General features: G+C 41.3%; 1 protein-coding gene and 1 long non-coding RNA gene across 2 annotated transcripts in view; one reads left to right on the forward strand and one right to left on the reverse strand.

Annotated features, from left to right (window-relative positions):
• DOP1B (DOP1 leucine zipper like protein B) overlaps positions 1-9,151 on the forward strand; it is a 65,810-nt gene extending 56,659 nt beyond the window's left edge. The window contains exons 35-37 of the mRNA XM_081004407.1: positions 49-204; positions 3,359-3,491; positions 5,975-9,151. Of these exons, the coding sequence (XP_080860533.1) occupies positions 49-204; positions 3,359-3,491; positions 5,975-6,232 (547 nt within the window). The 3' untranslated portion in view covers positions 6,233-9,151. The remainder of the gene's footprint in view (positions 1-48; positions 205-3,358; positions 3,492-5,974) is intronic.
• LOC308476712 lies at positions 896-5,967 on the reverse strand. Its single transcript, XR_013986064.1, has 2 exons — positions 4,604-5,967; positions 896-1,175 (listed from the first exon to the last, which is right to left on the reverse strand). It is a non-coding gene; the product is annotated as an uncharacterized lncRNA (long non-coding RNA).
• Positions 9,152-17,605: the final 8,454 nt, after the last annotated feature.

A 17,605-nucleotide genomic window follows, 5' to 3' on the forward strand; every position in this document is an offset into this window, starting at 1 on the left:
CTATGTATGTGTTTCATTCGTTAATTTTCATATTTATTAATTTCACAGGCACAACAGTAAAATAAGTAAACAGAAAACATCAGAGGGCAATGGCCCATTGCTTGGTGACATACAGCAGAATGAGCTCTCCTTGTATTTATCAGCCTGCAAATTCTTGGACACTGCACTTTCTTTCCCACCTGACAAGATGCAATTGTTTCAGATGTAAGCATGCTTATTTTTATTCCTATGACAGTCAGATAGTGCAGCATGTTGAGAAATGAGAGCATGTGAAGGTCATCAGGCAGCCCTTGTACATCCCTTTGCTGCATTTTTCCCCTGGCCCTTTTTCTGTTTGTGAGCCATCCATACGCAGGGAGGCCAGATTGTATCCTGCTTTCCTAGTGCCGCATTGCCACCTGGAGACTTCACATTTTCAGTAAGCCTTTCTTCTCTTTGCTGCATAGATTTGTTTGACTCCTGGAGATTGATGGTTTCTGTGTTTCACTTATTGATTTTGTTTAGTTTCTTTGGGTACCTCCCTTTTGGTGGCTGTATGTGATAACTGAGTACACTCTTCATCTGCAAGATGCAAAGCAGTCCTGCGGGTTTTTTGTTATTATTTTTTAATTCATAAGTAGAAAATGTGCTGGGTGCCTTTTTGCCTTTGTGGTGTGATAGTTTAGTTTATGGTGCTGCAATAAGAATAGGCACCCCACTAATGTCCTCTGCGCAGTTCACTGCCAAACCTACATTAGTTGCTCCCACCCTGATGGCATGAAGGAAGAGAGATGGCGCTGTCCATTGGTCATGTGTGTTGAACCGAAACGAGTTGAATGATTGTGCCCAGTAGCCTGTTGGATGATTGTGTGCTGTCAGAAGTTCAGCAAAGTGATTCAATTTCCCACAGCAGCCAAAGTGTAACAGAGGTTGTTTTACTTAATAAATACAAAACACACTATACAGTTACTTCAAGAAGGCTTCTCTCTCTGAGCCCAGAGAAGGTTTTCAGCTTTCAGAGTCCTTGCTTAAAGTTCTCAGCAAGTCCAAGGCCACCAAACTCCTGCAACTTCAGTCTTCTGTCTCTTCTCCACAATATTTCTCCATGCAGAATGCTTCTGATATAGGCCAGAACTGCATGCTAAGGCTGCACAGCACAAAGACTAAGACAGTCACAAGTTGTCTGTAGCTGCATCCTGGGGGAAAAGAACACATTTTTTACCAATTTATGGAGGATTAACTCATTCCTTAACCAGAAATAGGTTTTCACCACAGTGGAATAGACATTTACACTTGTCACATATAAGGACTGTATAGAGAACCTCACAATTTTCTACATGAGAAGGGCTTCTTGTTTTCTTAAGTGAAAGGGCCATAAAGAACAGTGGTGAACTGGCATAACTTCATTGACGTTTTCCCCATAGAATGGGGGGGGGGGACTAACCTTTTTCAACCTGTGGGCTGTTTTAACGGTCATTCACCCCTCTGAGAACCATGTGTCAGTGGCAAACATGACCAATGCAAGTGTGGGAGTGCGCACACATGCATACTACAGAACACATGGACCCTCACCAGACATGCAGTCACACAGCTCATGCTCACTTTCTCATATGTGCACTCACACACACATCAGCATTGCCAGCCCTTCCTCCCAGAGCACACAGGTGGTTACAAACACTGCCTTTTACTGTGCACAAAAGGATCTGTGCAAAGTAAAAAGGCAGCATATCCCATCCATTGCTGGGATGAGGGGAAATACTGCATTTTACTCTTGAAAGAGCAGCCAGAGGGATCTTATTTCCTGAGATCAAGAGATAAAGTACTCTGGCTGGTCTGTAGAGATTGCCGTCTAAAGATCAGGGAGAATACTTTATCTCAATCAAATCAGCAGATAAGCCTGTAGGGGCGGACAGGCCATTTCCCATAGCTGGGCAGCTGCATCCAGACTGCAGGTTAAGCACTCTTGCAGAAAACAAATGAGGCCTGCTATATCAAAGTAACTACTGCAGTCTCAAACTAGATTTTGCACATTGGTGCTTCATTTCAGTGTTTGAAACCAATCGAAACATTAGTGTTGTCCTTGTAGTACTGTAGCACCCTGCTTGTGGTTAACGCTTAGCTGGAATGAAATATTCAACGCAGCAATAGAGAAATTAAAATAATAATTTATTTGTCAGACAAATAAATGAGAGACACAGTGGTATATGGTTACCAAAGCTCTGCCCACTCCAGCTCTGATGGCCAGCACTTATATTTCCTCAGCCCAGCCCCCTTGCTCCTCCTTTGGCTGCCTCTGTCCAATCAGCCTGGTTGAAATTCCTATTGGCTGTTTGCTAGAACCAATCATAAAAGATACTCCCATTTCCTATTACCTTTTATGGGAGACAAAGAGCTATATTTCCTTCTATCCATAAATGGCAGACAAGTAGCCATATATCTTATATTTGCCTCGACCAGGCACCTTAATTGCCAGATAACCTTTGGCCCCTGCTGCCCTATTACCCTATTGCCCTATTCACTCCAAAACAGATGGCTAAAACAGATGGCTCATGGTAACAGAGATCTTGGGTTCACCTTCTCACACACCATCAATGAAATAAGAATCTAACATTTCTTACTTTCTAAATCTTTTGCATAATTACATTAAGCCAATATATTTCATACATAACATAGATAGATTTTTAGAAGAAAAGGAACAGTTTCAAAGTAAAAAGGACTCAGTAAAACAGCTTCGAAAGCAGCCTCTTTAGTTTACAACTTCCTTTCCTAGCCAGCTGCTGTTCCTATTAGCTCTTGCCCTTTAACCTTAGGAAAATATGACTCGAGTCTTCTGTTAAACAATAAATTTTACTATTTACCAACTCTTAGTGTTTTTGCAGCTTGATTGTATTCTGTAATTTGTAGGGTCAATGTAACCTTTGCTCCCAGCCTGTATTTCCCTTTTCAACTTTGAGAAACGTGTCTCCTGTTATAAATCGGGGGGGGGGGGCCTGTTCAAGGAGATAAACATCTGCCAAAGTACTTAGCCAGCTGGTTTCTGCCTGGCATGAAAGATACAAACATTTACACATATATTTTTTAAGCTCATTTTAAAATACAGGTCTTGATCAGATGCCTCAGTACAATAGAATTTCTGAAAAGCATATCAAAATGACAAGCATATCTGGATGAATGTGGAGAAAATGTCAGTATATAGGTTCTGCTCTGCCAAATGACAATCAGGAAAAGAGGGAGCTGAGCTACCATCCTTCTCCTTAAATAAAGCTGCTTGTTGACAATAGTTGGGCAAGAATGTTTATTCTTTTCTTTCTTAGCCAGTGTTCTCAAAATAGTTTCCTCCTGTGTATGTTTCCTTATATCAAAATGCTTTTGTTTCCAGGTACAGGTGGGCCTTTGTTCCAGAGGTGGACACACAGGCTTACAGCATGACATCCTCAGATCTAATGGAAAATCATCAGGAATGCAAACCGCATATCGTTAGAATTGTGGACTTAATAAAGCGGAAATATGGGGTAAAATCTAAATTTCAGTTGGTTTTCATAGTTCTAATGATTTCATAGTTTGTTTAGAAGGATTACCTAGCTACATTTTGAAACCTAAACATCCTGACTGTCCGGATTATATTTTTATATAGTATATTTGTATCATGCTTCTTCCTTGACAACAATATAAATAAGCCTTCCAAGTCAGAATAGTGGCCTAGCATATGGTGCAGCTAGCAGAATCCATGCCCAAGCATAGTAAAAAAAGGGCAGTACAGTCGTACCTTGGAAGCTGAACAGAATCCATTCCGGAAGTCCATTTGACTTCCAAAACGTTCAGAAACCAAAGCGTAGCTTCTGATTGGCTGCAGGAAGCTCCTTCAGCCAATTGTGGTTTTTTTAAATAATATTTTTATTAATTTTCTATTTTTACAATCCAATAGGCCACATTAATACAATTCCAAATTATAATATTATTCCATACCAAATCACATAACTTTGTGTGGCTTCCCATGATCTGAGGTTCAGGCCATAATGATCTAATGACCTGCAATAGAACTTAGTCCAAATAATACAATTCTTTTGTTAATCCTTCTTTTATTTTGTCAGTCACTGATCCAACAACTTTCTTTCACCTTTAAATAGTCCACCCGTTAATTTAGCAAAAGGGTTAATCCTGTGTTATTCTGTGTAGAATATTTTCTGAGCTTCTTCTTACTTCTTCCTGTTGTCATCCAAAAGTCTCAGCAACTCTGTTGGTTTCATTTCTGCACACAAGGGTAATTTTCAGTGCATCACTCCAAGACAAAGAAGTGTGGCATCCCGCCATTAACCCCGGGCAGATATCCAAGATTTTGTACTGTGATCTCATTCCAACTGTTAATGAGCAGATTCTTCCCAAAATCCTGATAAATCTAGTCAATAATTCTTTTTATCGTTTCAATTAGGGTCGTTGCCAAATCCTAATCAAGATTCTACACAGTTCCATCCTTTAGTTAACCCATAGAAATAATCAAACGGTCTTCAAATCCCACTTGCGTTTTCAAATCATTTATCGCTTCGGGGGAGATTTGCCGAATAAAACAGCATGTATAAAATATATAGAGAGAGTAAAAAATGGAGGCTCACCCCCCCCAACATACCATTCCAATTGCGACAGAAGTCCTTCTCCAGATCGAAACCTTAGCCCTCAAGACAACCTGCCAACTGAATCAGTCTCTCTTTCCCCTAATTCAGAGCATGCCTGTTAATTAAGTCCAAATATCACCTTAACAGGAGTACTTCCACTCATGGCATTGGCTTTGGAGAGTTGTCGATTACGCGCGGTGCATAACACCCAGCACCCTCTGCCCCCCGCATTCCTTTGGAACGGGTGGGAGGTATTGGACGATCTGTGGGTGAAGCTAGCATCCCCCGGCCCGGGGGGAGTTTTATGAGGATAATTACTCCCATATCATCCTCAATTAGCCACGCAAAGCGACTCTGCTGGCATGGGCACAACTGATCGCCATGGTGGTCAGTGCTGGAAGCCGCTTTTTTGATCCTTCAGCCAATTGGAAGCTGCAGAAGCCCCACCAGATGTTCGGCTTCCAAAAATAGTTCACAAACCGGAACAGTCACTTCCAGGTTTGCGGCGTTCAGGAGCCAAAATGTTTGAGAAAGCCTCTCCTCCTTCCGGAGGGGAGGGATTATGAGCAGGAGACGATTCCCGCGTCACGCAGGGGGCATTCTGCCCCCTGCCCTCTCATCATCGCTGGCACGCCACGCCTACCAGTTGGGCACCCAGTTGGGTGCCACCGCGGGGGGCGTGGTTTAGCTGCTCAAATATGGCCGCGCCAGCTCTCCCCACCATTGCGCTTCAGAACTTTCTTGGTATTTGGCAGTTAGGCATTGGAATGTGTTGTTGGTGTATGGAAGGGCAAGGTGTGGCCATTGCCTATCCCTTCACTTATGGGTATTCCGTTAAAGGAATCTGGCGGTCGTGGATCCTGTCCAATGCCCTGTGTGGCGGGGGGCCATGGCCCGATCCTCGGTGACATCAGGGGAGAGCTTATAGTTGTATTTGCATCAACAGCCTCCCCCTACTGTTGGTTAACCCCTCATCAGACTCAGCCCTCTCCGAGTGGGTGGAGTCAAATAAGCTGTGGTCCAATGCCTAAGCCAATACCTTCTCACATGCTGTAATGAATAAAGTTGTGGCCTTTTCTTGCCCATTAACCTAATAGACTGTGTCCATGTGTCTTCATTCCCCCAAGCGGGGATCGGGTCCTCAAATCACAACCAAGCTGTTCGAAAACCAAAGTATGACTGTAATCTAAAAAAGGAAAGCGGTTGGAATTGTTGGAATTGAAAAACCTGTTATCTAAGCTTTGGTAAAATAAACTAATTGTACAATGTTAAAAACTGCCAAATTAAAATTAAAATCCCAGTATTCAATACATGTTTCATTTTATATACTAAACAAAATTCCTGTAAATGTGTATGTGCAACTTTATATTTTTGTGTTCCTACAGGATCAAACTACCAATGAGAGAGCAACAAAGCACTATAGCTTCCCTCTTTTGGACCTTCGTTCTATCTCGAGCATCACACAGTTAATGCCATTCTTCAGGATACTAAGCTGTGCTTTTAAAACTGAAAGCAGCAAGGCACTGAATATGCGTAGCTCAAAGGATTTCAAACTGGACTATCCAACTGGCAGTGGAACAAGGACACTGAAACTACTGGAAGAGTGTGTGGAGCATGACTTTATAGAAAATATGGAAAGTTAATATGCTTTAAAGTACTTGTATTATACGAAGGTTGTAATTGTCACTCAGTTTCAATTGTATTGAAAAAATGTAAATATGAGAATGAAACATTTTAATGTTGACAGATTTTACTTCAGTTTGTTTTTTCCGACTGATGTAATCTTTCACCTGTTCTATGTCTTGTTGATAAGTGGCATGTTGCCTCAGGTTTTGTGGAAGCAAATTAGCATTATAATGTGCACATGTCATAAGATGATTTTTGTTTGTTTGTTTTACTTCCAAAGTAAAACAAGCATACTTTAGTTCCTCATGTAATGAAGGCAATAGATAGCAAATCAATCTGAACAAGACTATAATTTATAGGAAATTTTAAAGACAGGATCAGGATATACACATGGAATATTTATAACAGGCTTGTTGGCAGATGGGAACACTCTTCTGAAGTTATTTTAGTCCTGCCTCTGAACATCTCTGTAGTAAGCAGATGCAAACAAAATAGCATGCTGTACGAATATCTGTGATCCTTCTGCCGTAGCCTTTACAGCCTAAGCCTACAAGCATATGGAGTAGGCCTTGCTGATCTTAATGGAAATTGCTTTTTGGTAAAGATTCATAAGATTTTAGGTTACAAGGGATATGTTTGCATAGGATATATACAACTAAGAAGGAAAAAAGAAATTATTTGAAATTTATTTGACTGGTTTTAAAGTCATTATTGTCTTCTGTAGTTTGCTGAATTATTGCTGAATTATGTTTAGGCCTAGAGAAACATTTTTTAAAAATCAAGAAAATCTCTTTTTTTAATTAAAAAAGAGAAAAACATTAAAAATTGTGTGCATAGGGACTGCAAAATTCTTGAAAGGCATGTATATATAATAAAATGTAGCATTAGAGGTACTTAATTTTCTAAGCAAATACTTTACAGTGCTGCACTAAAACATCTGTGCAGATAAATATTTCCTCTTTTAAAGTGTTGCAAAAGACTGGAAACAACTGCTTTTGTTGTGATTTACGGTAATTCGAGGGAGAAGGTTTTGGTTCTGCCATCTTTCTGGCATAGCATTTGTAATGCACACGCAGACTAGGATTTGTGGAGGGTATTGGCTAGATGGGTGTCATGCTAGCTTCAACTGGAAAAAGTGTTAAAACAAGAAGTCTAGATAAACAGAATTGCTAGCCTGTTCTTTAAATGTATTAGATATTATGCTTTCTTATTTTTATAACTGTTGATGTAAATAATACTATTTCTTTAGCATGTATTTCCTTTCCCCCACAATACTGATATATCTAGCACCTTCACTTCCTAAAAAAAAGACTGGGCAGAATCCAGCCAAACCTGAGCACTTTTATTTCCCATTTCCTTCAGTAGGAAATTTTTTAATCTATTTAAATCTCTCCACTGAAATCAATGGGGCTTAAAAGTCCTTGGATATGGATGAATTGTGCCGCAAGTTTTTGTGTGTGTGTGTGTGCGCAATATTTTTGTGGAACACTTGGATTTGAATAATTAAAGCCAAGAGGTGTTTTCCTTTTTCCTTTTTTATTTCAGTGTTGTCACTTTTTAGAAAACTGCCCACCAGTACCAAAAACACGTGGTGTATAGTACAAAGGTTTCTGACAACATTCTTTCAACATTTTATATAGTAGACTATTTGTGTGTTCTTATCTACCGGCCAATTAATAAAGGGGTTTCGGAATTCATTTTGATACTAAATAAAATGCTGATACATGCATTACATGCTTTATTGTAATTATGTTAAAGGGACTAAAATAAGCCTTTGCTTGTTAATATATTTGGTAAAGTGATGATGAAATTATGCTTCTAAGCTAAACCCTCATTATGAATGTGAAATTAAATTCATCTGAATGTAAATTAATTTCATAAGTTGCTTTATCAAAGGTATGAAGGCGGTGTATCCATTTTAAAGCATACCTTGCCGCTCCAATATTACACGTTCATTGGAATTTTAAAACAATTTCAAAACTTTAAGCAAATGTTGCCAACACTCAGGGAAACAGAAAAGTCTTCATTTGCAACGCTAGTTGTATGACAAGGAACTCTCTGTGTATTCCATTCTTTCTTGTCCTATTACTAGTACTGTGAAGTGCAGCTAATCTCAGATATTTCACAATACAGTTCACACCATTTTCAACCCACAGAAGTAGGTAGATACTTGTCATTTAATTAGTAACTTGCTGTACCAATCAAGATTACATCTCTCACTAAGCTTTCTTCTACTTTCATTCTTCTCCCCATTCTTTGAAACCATCTGAGGACTATCCTATTTATCAGTTCATGCCATTTAAACATTTTCTTAATTTTCTACAAAATTACATCAACCTGTCTACTAGAAGTGTTGTTGCTTGATGTCTACTAAATATCACACACTGCAGGTTCACATCTAACGTCACAAACAGCATCCTGTCTTTGTTTCTTCAGGGCCAGTTTCCCACATCTTGTTGTGCAAAAATAACTCCATTTTGGGAATAGGAATAACAACACGGAGTTAGATTTGTGATTATCTGGTCCACTATAATATTTCTGAGTTACTGTTCATAACTTATAGCTGCATTAGTTAAATTGATTTAAATATTTGTATTTGCTAATTTGGGGAATAATTTTTCATATTGCTACTGACATTTGTTTTCCTACTACTGATATAAAATATAAAGAAAATGCAAATTTTATTGTTGCTTTAATGGATATTACTACTTTAAAATTATGAGTTTTGTAGTCGGTACACCTTAGAAAACATCCTTAAAGTACTAAAAAAGCCTGAGGAGACGTTTGTGGTATTTAAATGTATTGCCAAAATGTATTGCCAAAGAAGAATCTAATGTAGTAACTGAGAGAATGGCTGCTGTGTAAAGTTGTACTGTGTAATTGAATGTAACTTTCATATTAAACATTGTGTTGAAATACCTCTTGAAACATCAAAAGCTTGGTCTTTTTCCTGTTAATTTTCCTTGTATTTTGGAGTTTTATTTATTTCTAACCCTTGCATTCCACCTTTCTAAATAACAATAAATGCAAATAAACAACAAAACAGTAAAATAACAAAATAGTCAAGTTGTAAAACCAAGATTCTCAAAATTTTCCTTTGGCAGTGTTAGCAAACACCATATTTCTTGGGTTAAATGGGGGGGGGTATATTTTTGTATTTGCTGTTTTATAGCTCAGTACTATTACCTGATATCAGGCTAAAGTCTAAATAATTATTTGAAGATCAGCATAGAGCTTAGAAGTTTCAGACAAGGAAGAAAAAGTGAGGGCTCATGCTGGCAGGCCAAAAGGTAGGGGTGTTTTTTGTGATTGTCCTGTAGTGTGTTCCCCTTAAAACAGACTGCCTCGTTTTGGAGGGAAGGGAAATCAATTAAAACCACTCCGGGGCAACAACCTCCTAGTTAGATGAACCACTCTCTATAACAATATATCTGCTGTATCTAATATGGTGTACATCTGTTCATTGTTTTCCATCCATGGTGCCAATACTGGGAAGTAGAACTCAATCCAGGATTAGGCTAATATGTGACTAAAGAGGGTGTGTACTCTTACTAAAAAGTTTCGTTTCCTGGCTATTAGATTGTGACTCATGTGACCTGACAGAAATCTTCATTGCTTTATTGTGGCGTTCCCTGGGTACTTACAAATATATAGTCTCATCTAAAAGCAACTGGGAGTGCATTCTGAGATCTCTTTGATAAGATTTAGCCTGTCCGCACACACGGATTGCTGTTTCACACAGTCAGGCCAGAAAACCGATAACAGAATTAAACAAATGTACAGTGGTACCTCGGGTTACATATGCTTCAGGTTACAGACTCCGCTAACCTCAGGTTAAGAACTTTGCTTCAGGATGAGAACACAAATCGTGCAGTGGCAGCAGCGGGAGGCCCCATTAGCTAAAGTGGTGCTTCAGGTTAAGAAGAGTTTCAGCTTAAGAACGGACCTCCGGAACGAATTAAGTACTTAACCCAAGGTACCACAGTACATGTGTGCAGACTTTTTAAAAAAATATAAACGCTTCATAATTTATTAGAAGTTCTATGCTGTAGATGTTACACCCCTAGAAGATATTCTAAACCATGGGTCGGCAATCTAAGGCCCGCAGGCTGGATCAGGCCCAATTGCCTTCTAGATCCGGCCCGTGGATGGTCCAGGTATCGCCGCATCTATCACCAGCAGGCACGTTCTTTCCCTCTCCCTCACACAGCAGTGCTTTTCTCCTCAGGGACAGAGCAATCCTGCCACTCAACGGCGGGAGTTGGCTTGCCCACCCGCCCACCTCAGCAGCGCAGCGCTGTGAAGGGGGCGTGTGACACCGGCTGCTGCTGCGTTTTCCTCCTGCTCCCCCTCTCCCTCAGTCCGTCCTTCCTTCTCTGTGCCACTTCCTCGCACGCTTTCTTCGTGGCTGTCGCCTGCCTCCCTCCCTCCCCTCCCCTCCCTCTTCATTTCTCCCATGGTGTTCAGGCAGGTTGTTGCGATGGCTGCGGCCGCCACTTGCGGGTTGGCGGCCAGCTCTGTCTTCTCTGCAGTGCCTCTCAGGAAGCAGCAGCAGGTGGTGGGTAAAAGCTCCGGCGACACCCTGGTTCCCCTACCTCCTCCGCGGCTCCTCTGCCGGGGCTGCTGCTTCTGTCTTTGCCAGCCAACGCAGCCTCCTACCCTGCCATAGCGCCTGGCTGGCTGGAGAAGCCCAACTGCGGCTATTGGAACAACAACTGGGACAGGTAAAGCAAAGCATCTTCAGGCCTCTTTGCGGGCGGGCAAAAATTGTTCATTTTTTTTCCTTTCCAAAATATAGTCCAGCCCCACACAAGGTCTGAGGGACAGTGGACCGGCCCCCTGCTGAAAAAGTTTGCTGACCCCTGTTCTAAATCCTTTGGTTGTAAGCTAGAATTAACAGTGGACCGTGTCTGAATAAGAATGCACTTTATCTGTCGTCATGAACTTGCTCTGAAACCTGGGAACTCATCCTTGGTGATCCAGCAGTTACCATATACCCAAGATCCAACACTCACCCCCTGCACAGTACACTGCTACTACTGCTACCAGCCATTTGGAAAAATGGGTGTAATTGCACTAAGTGCTTGGGCCATGCCTCAAAGAGTCCATCTCCCATGTCTGGAGTTTATTTAGAGAAAAATCCCAGCTGCACTGAGTGGTTATAAATAGTCCAAGGTCAAAGGCCTAAAGCATGACTCATGCACGCTCCCTTTCTCTAAGGAATGTGTGTACGTGCAGCAGTGGGTATAATGGCAAGGCTAGATTCAGCAGTCTCTGCACGAGTGTGATATTAGCTCATTGCAAGCCATCAGCGGTAAAACTGGAGGTATTATTAATAATAATAAATTTTATTTATATCCCGCCCTCCCCAGTCGAAGCCGGGCTCAGAGCGGCTAACAACAGTAAAATGATAAAACATTCTAAAATCATTTCATTATAAAATTAATTCCAATCAGATTAATGGCAACCATTGGGCTAGAGTTCTGTGAGGGTTGCCAAAGGAGGGAGTCAGGCTATTGCGCTATACGTTGACAGTACTGTATAGTATGGTGAGCTAGTGTTGTAGACAAATGTCCAATTGAGTCTGGGTGAGGGTACCCAAAGAATCATACTGAGGTGGGAAGCCAAAATGTTTATTTAGCTATGCCAGAAAGCAGAGAGTAGGCTAACACCCAAATAATCTGCACAACTCCTCAGAGTGCACGGCAAACACTTATAAGGTTCCAATGCATTGTTACATGTGAAAACTGTGTGATCATAGACATGATTGGCTAAAGTCAAGCAGTTGCTAGTTAGCATTAAGCTTAGGCATGGGTATCCAAAGGAAAACCTTACGGTCTATCTTGAGTCAGATTTGAGAACTTAGTTCCTCAAAAAGCAGCTTTAAGCAAGCTATGTGATTAGTCTTTGTTTCCATCCTCTTCTTCCTGGACACTACTGTTTCGACACTAACTGGAAACTTCCATCCACTAAGTCTGACCATTTACCAGTAACCTTCCGCTAAAAGCACTAGGTGTCAGCTAAATGTGGGAGAAGCAATCATGGCTGCACTTAGGCCAAGAGGGTCTCTTTGGCCCCTTCGCTAGCATGGTGAAGTGCTAATGGAGTTCTCTGTAAAGTTCTCTCTTTATGAAATTATTTCTAAGACCAGAGAACTGTATTATAATAGATTAGTTCATGGTGTATCAGTGTGTTTCTGCTTGTCTTCTGCCGTGAGACAATACCATACTTTATACTGTGAACTGAACTGCGTGGCCAATGAGTTTTCTTAACTGGAAACTAGATGACCCTCGAGGTCCCTTCCGACTTTATGATACTAACAGGGGCAGATTTAGGGCACTTCAAGCAGTGCAGTCACACCAATGATGCAGCCAAGGAGGGTGCCTTTTCAGTGCCCGGTAAGTGCTTGCCCAGCTTCAGGAAGGGGGTTCCGACAGTGTCCTAGAGTCCTCCTAGAAACTTCCAAAGCACAACATAAACAGGCACCTTAAGGGCTGGGGAGAGGGCATCAAATGGCTTCACACAGGGCGGCATATTACCAAGGTCTGCCCTACTGGAAACTCTGGAAAAGACTGACTACTGGAAAGCAGGAAGACTCTGACGTTCTGCTGGACCTGATCATACTCTGATGATCACACTGGTCAAAGTGTGGTGTAATGTCAATAACAAATAGTGAACCCAGTACTGTATAACAGGTTATGGGCCAACTGACTTCTACAAGTCTAACATCACTCTGCCCAACCCTGGAGATTTCCAGACCTTAACTTAAGACTCCAGAGAAACAATAGTTGGGGGGAGGGGGGGCGTACAATACTGTTTCTTGAACCTCAGGCTAACAAATTACACAGAAAATTGGTAAACAGGCAGTGGAAATGTTTCAGTACCAAGGCTTTACTTGAGAAGACACACACTGATTAATAAGGGAGGAATGTTTATTAAGCAAGTAAAAACAGTATTAAGGAGATCTCCAACACAAATGAGAAACACTGTTAAATAAATACAATTAAGGAATACATTTGGTATATCATAAACTGGAATAAAACAACAAAGCTAGCTTGTCCTAGCCACTGCTTTGTTTCTAGAAAAAATGGTGCTGGTACTCTGGGCAGTTGCCCTGTGCGCAAAACTTTCTCCAGGCCAGGAAAAACAAATGTAAAACAGCTGCATGTTTTACTGGAACTTCATTAAGATCATGGTATATAGTTATTCTGTTGTATATAGGTGTTCCATTGCACCAAAAGTGACTGAGTCATGCTGGCCACATGACCTGGAAAGCTGTCTGTGGACAAACACCGGCTCCCTCGGCATGTAAAGCGAGAGGAGCGCTGCAACCCCCGAGTCGTCTGCAACTGGACTTAATTGTCAGGGGTCCTTTACCTTTATATACAGTAGTTATTATATGATGCATGGTAATTAAATTACTTGCTGCAACACCGTACCTTTTTCTGTACCCTCAGTACCTGACTGTGCATACCTTTTCACCACAGGGTCATACTACCCATCATTCTGCCGGGATATGAGCTTGTGCCTCTTTCCCCTAGCCCAGGAATCATTTGCTCAGCTTAGGGAAGGAGGCATGATGCTCCAACAGGGTCCAAGAGCCCTTCTCCCTCCTCCCCCACAAAAAGAGTGGCAGTTCAGCTTTGCCTGCTGAACAGTAGCCTGAAGGGGGACACGGAGGTGTGACTCTACCTGCACTGATCGGCCTTCAAGGACATGGAGAGGAAGGCACTGATGAGAACTAGCTGGCTTTAGCCTTTTTAAACAGAGCTCTCAACAGCAGTCAGATGCTGGAAACAATGTATGTGGTTGCCAGCCCTACCTCGCTGCTTCCTGCTCTCTGCCTGGACCCTTGGCTTCATGATCATCAGATTCCCTGACTATGTGGATTGCTGTTTGCCCTGTCGGAATCTCCGCTACGACCGAGCTACTCCTCCAGTCGAGCCTTCGGAATCTCCTCCGACAATGATTAACGACCTGAGCCTTTGATAAGGCTCCAGGCACGTTCCGCATTCAACAGAGTATCAAAGCAGCAGAAGAGACGATAAATTTGAGCTACATTGCTAGGTTTTATTTCTAACTACGCAGACAGAAAAGAAATATACATGCTCTCTCTGTGAAAGAAGAGAGAAATTGGAAAAACAAAGGAACAGGAAACCAGTAAACATCACATCCGTCTCCCATCTTCTATGAAACTTCCAACAGCCTGGAAGGTCTGGAATGCAAAACAGAGTCTTGTGACTCCAAGCACTGCACAGTGGCACAAACAGAAACCAACATGACCAACCCTCAGAACAAACTTGACTTTGCATGCTGACTCTGCCAGGCATATTTAGAGACTCTTCTGTTTGGCCTCACACTCCACCAAGCTCTGCACGCTGTACTCTGCACGTGCAGAACTTGGTAGAGTGTGAGGCCAAGCAGAAGAGTCTCCAAATATGCCTGGCAGAGTCAGCATGCGAAGTCAAGTCTGACTACAATACCATTGCATACCACCAGGAAAAGAGCACTTGTCCTAGCTCTCTGTGTGCTACTCGTGTAAGGCCCCCAAGGAACAAAACATCTAGCATGGAAGAGATCAGCTCCAACATGGTTCAAAGGTCTCAGACCCAAGGTAAGTATAAGAGGAGGTGTTCAAACATCAGGAATAAGGCTGGTTTAACAGTAGAAAGTATAACAACTAGAGTGATTCTTATTAAGTGGAATATTACTAGCTAGAATATTCTAGTGCCTTATCTTCTATGCCCTCCCACAACCAAAACCACTTTCCCAATTAGCAGGCCTCATCCCTAACCTTGGAACACAGCAGTTTAGATCACACAGGTGCCTCAGCACCTTGAACTTATTCCAATCGAGGGGGACAGCTCCTATTCCATAGTCCAGCTTTTACCTAAAGGCTAAAGCAGGGGAAATATTTTCTGGACACCTGCCAATGAAGATAATGGCTTCATTCTGCTAAAGCAGAGTTCATGCTGGTACTGATTAAAAAAGATCTGCAGGAACACCCAGCAAATGCTTATGCATTAGTGAAAGGCTTGACAGGCAGAAGATTGTGACAAAGGCTTAATCCAAGATATTTTTTTTCAGGTGGTATCCCTATTTTTATCCTGCTGCCCTGTGAGATAGCTGCCTGCAGGACACCTCAGTCGGTAAAGCATGAGACTCTTAAGCCCATGGTTCTGCGTTCAAGCCCGACATTGGGCAAAAATAGTACTGTATTGCAGGGGGTTAGGCCCTTCCAACGCTACAATTTTATGATGTGTATTTGTATGGGGCACTGATGAAAATCAATTGTTTTTCTGGAACTCCATAACTTTTGTCTCAGGTTTACACACCCTGTGTTTAGCTTAAACTTTGGCTACAAAGGAAAGTGTGCTACCTTTAAAGAGAAGAATACAGTAATTCCCATGGATTCAAGAGAGTAATTGCTTGCACTGAAGTATAATTTAGAGCAAATACTTTGAAGACCTCATTTCCTTACTCTTCTATTTTACGTTAGACATAAAACACGTATGAGTAATGCACAGTTTGAAGATTAAAATACAGCAACCACTTCCTCCTCGTGCAAGGAGCTGAGTTTCAGTCTCAGTATCTTAACACACACCTTTAAAGACAAAGTACATGTTGATCTTTCTTCCTTTTGGTTTCTCTCTAGGTGCACAGGCTTTTATTTTATATAGAAATCATGATACCAAAGAGATGCCTCTGCAGCAAGATTAATAGATATGAATTATTTTCTACCCTTTTCAGGTTTCACTAACTGCTCATTTCTTGAGGTAGTGTTTATTTCTCATAGGTTTCCTCAATTAGATTTATGATTACCGGTAACACTTTTCAACCCTATTCAAACAGTAGTATTTCTTTCCATCTTACAATAAGGTAATTACCATATAATTTACTCACTCCATCTTCTTTAAACCATTGTTCTTATAATCTGACTGAGATACAGACTTATTTATATCTCAATTTCATTAAAAATATAAAAGCAGTTTACAACAATCAAAATACACTTGATCTTAGCCCAAAGGCTGAGAAGTGATACAATAACAATACAAACTTTAAAACAGATCACAAGATAGAACCTTAATGTCTGCATAAGCTTGTTGGCAAAAAGATCACGCAAACTAGAGCAAAAGTAACAAAGAGAGTCTGATTATGCCAGTTGCAAATGGTTGTTTGAATTCATTCTGTGTTGTGTGTATTGAACAACTGGTATTCATCACTCACTACCCTTTAGGTGCAGAGGATTTGTTTTCTGAGGCATGTGTTATCACAAAGTGTCTTACTTTGCTGCATGTTTTCAGCTGCTGCCTGCTGTTGTTGTTAATGCTGTGGTCCTATTGTACATTTCAGTGCATTAACTTTTTCACCACCATTACATTATCACCATTATATTAATAAAGTTCTGTCTATGTGCATGGCACTTTACAAAAAGGCAACAACAGATATGCTAGATCGCTAGGTTCCCCCTACCCCAAGGGACTCCCAGTTTATAATAGCTAGGGAAATTGAAGGGGGAAATGGAAGCAAGAGAAAAATATGTAATTATTTCAATTACACATTCTTTGGTTTAATAACAATAAGATATAGGTAGGACTAAGGGAATTAGGGAGCAGCAAATCCAGTGGGAACGGGAGAAGGGAAGCACTGGGAACGAGGAGGAAGAGTGAATTTTTGAATTAGAGATTAGGAGAGAGGGGAAATGCCATAATGTTCAAAACAGGTGAATCAGGCAGTTGCTGGTGTTCTTGAGGTGGGAGGAGCCACAGAGCAACCACCTAGTGTCACACCCAAGCTGTCCTGATCCATCTAGGTGCACAGGGATTCTTCAGGCATAGACACAGTTGCTAGAATTAAGATGGAGGGAGGCACCCACAATGGAAAAGACCCTCCCATACAATCCTACTAGCCATATCTTAGGAGGCAAAGGTATACACAAAAGGATATCAAGACATTAGCTCACACACAGAGAGAGAAACCAACCAGATTTACATCTGAAATGTCCAGTGGCCGATTGCAGGAAACTGCTGCATGCATACATAATGGCGGACTCTGTTCAGACAAGGTGCAGCACGCTATTATTTTCACATTCATGCCTCTATTAAGGATCATGGAAGAGCTACAGTTTAAAGTACCACTAAATGCACATGCAGCATACACTTAATCTGGGCTGTCTTCAGCTGGTTACTACACCACATCTATGTGCAGCAGTGATTCCTTGTACCCACTTTGTATGCTAGAGCATACATTACATGGAAGTACACGTAATGGGTACTTAAGGATCACTTAGCAGGTTAGAAATACATGTGAAAAACATTGTTATGTGCTTCAACTCCTTTTGTAGCTTGGGGGGGGTTTACAATTTATACACATGTATTTGGGAAGAAAAT

This window comes from Podarcis pityusensis (assembly GCF_964106645.2).
Source record: "Podarcis pityusensis genome assembly, chromosome: 4".
Lineage (NCBI taxonomy): Eukaryota > Metazoa > Chordata > Lepidosauria > Squamata > Lacertidae > Podarcis > Podarcis pityusensis.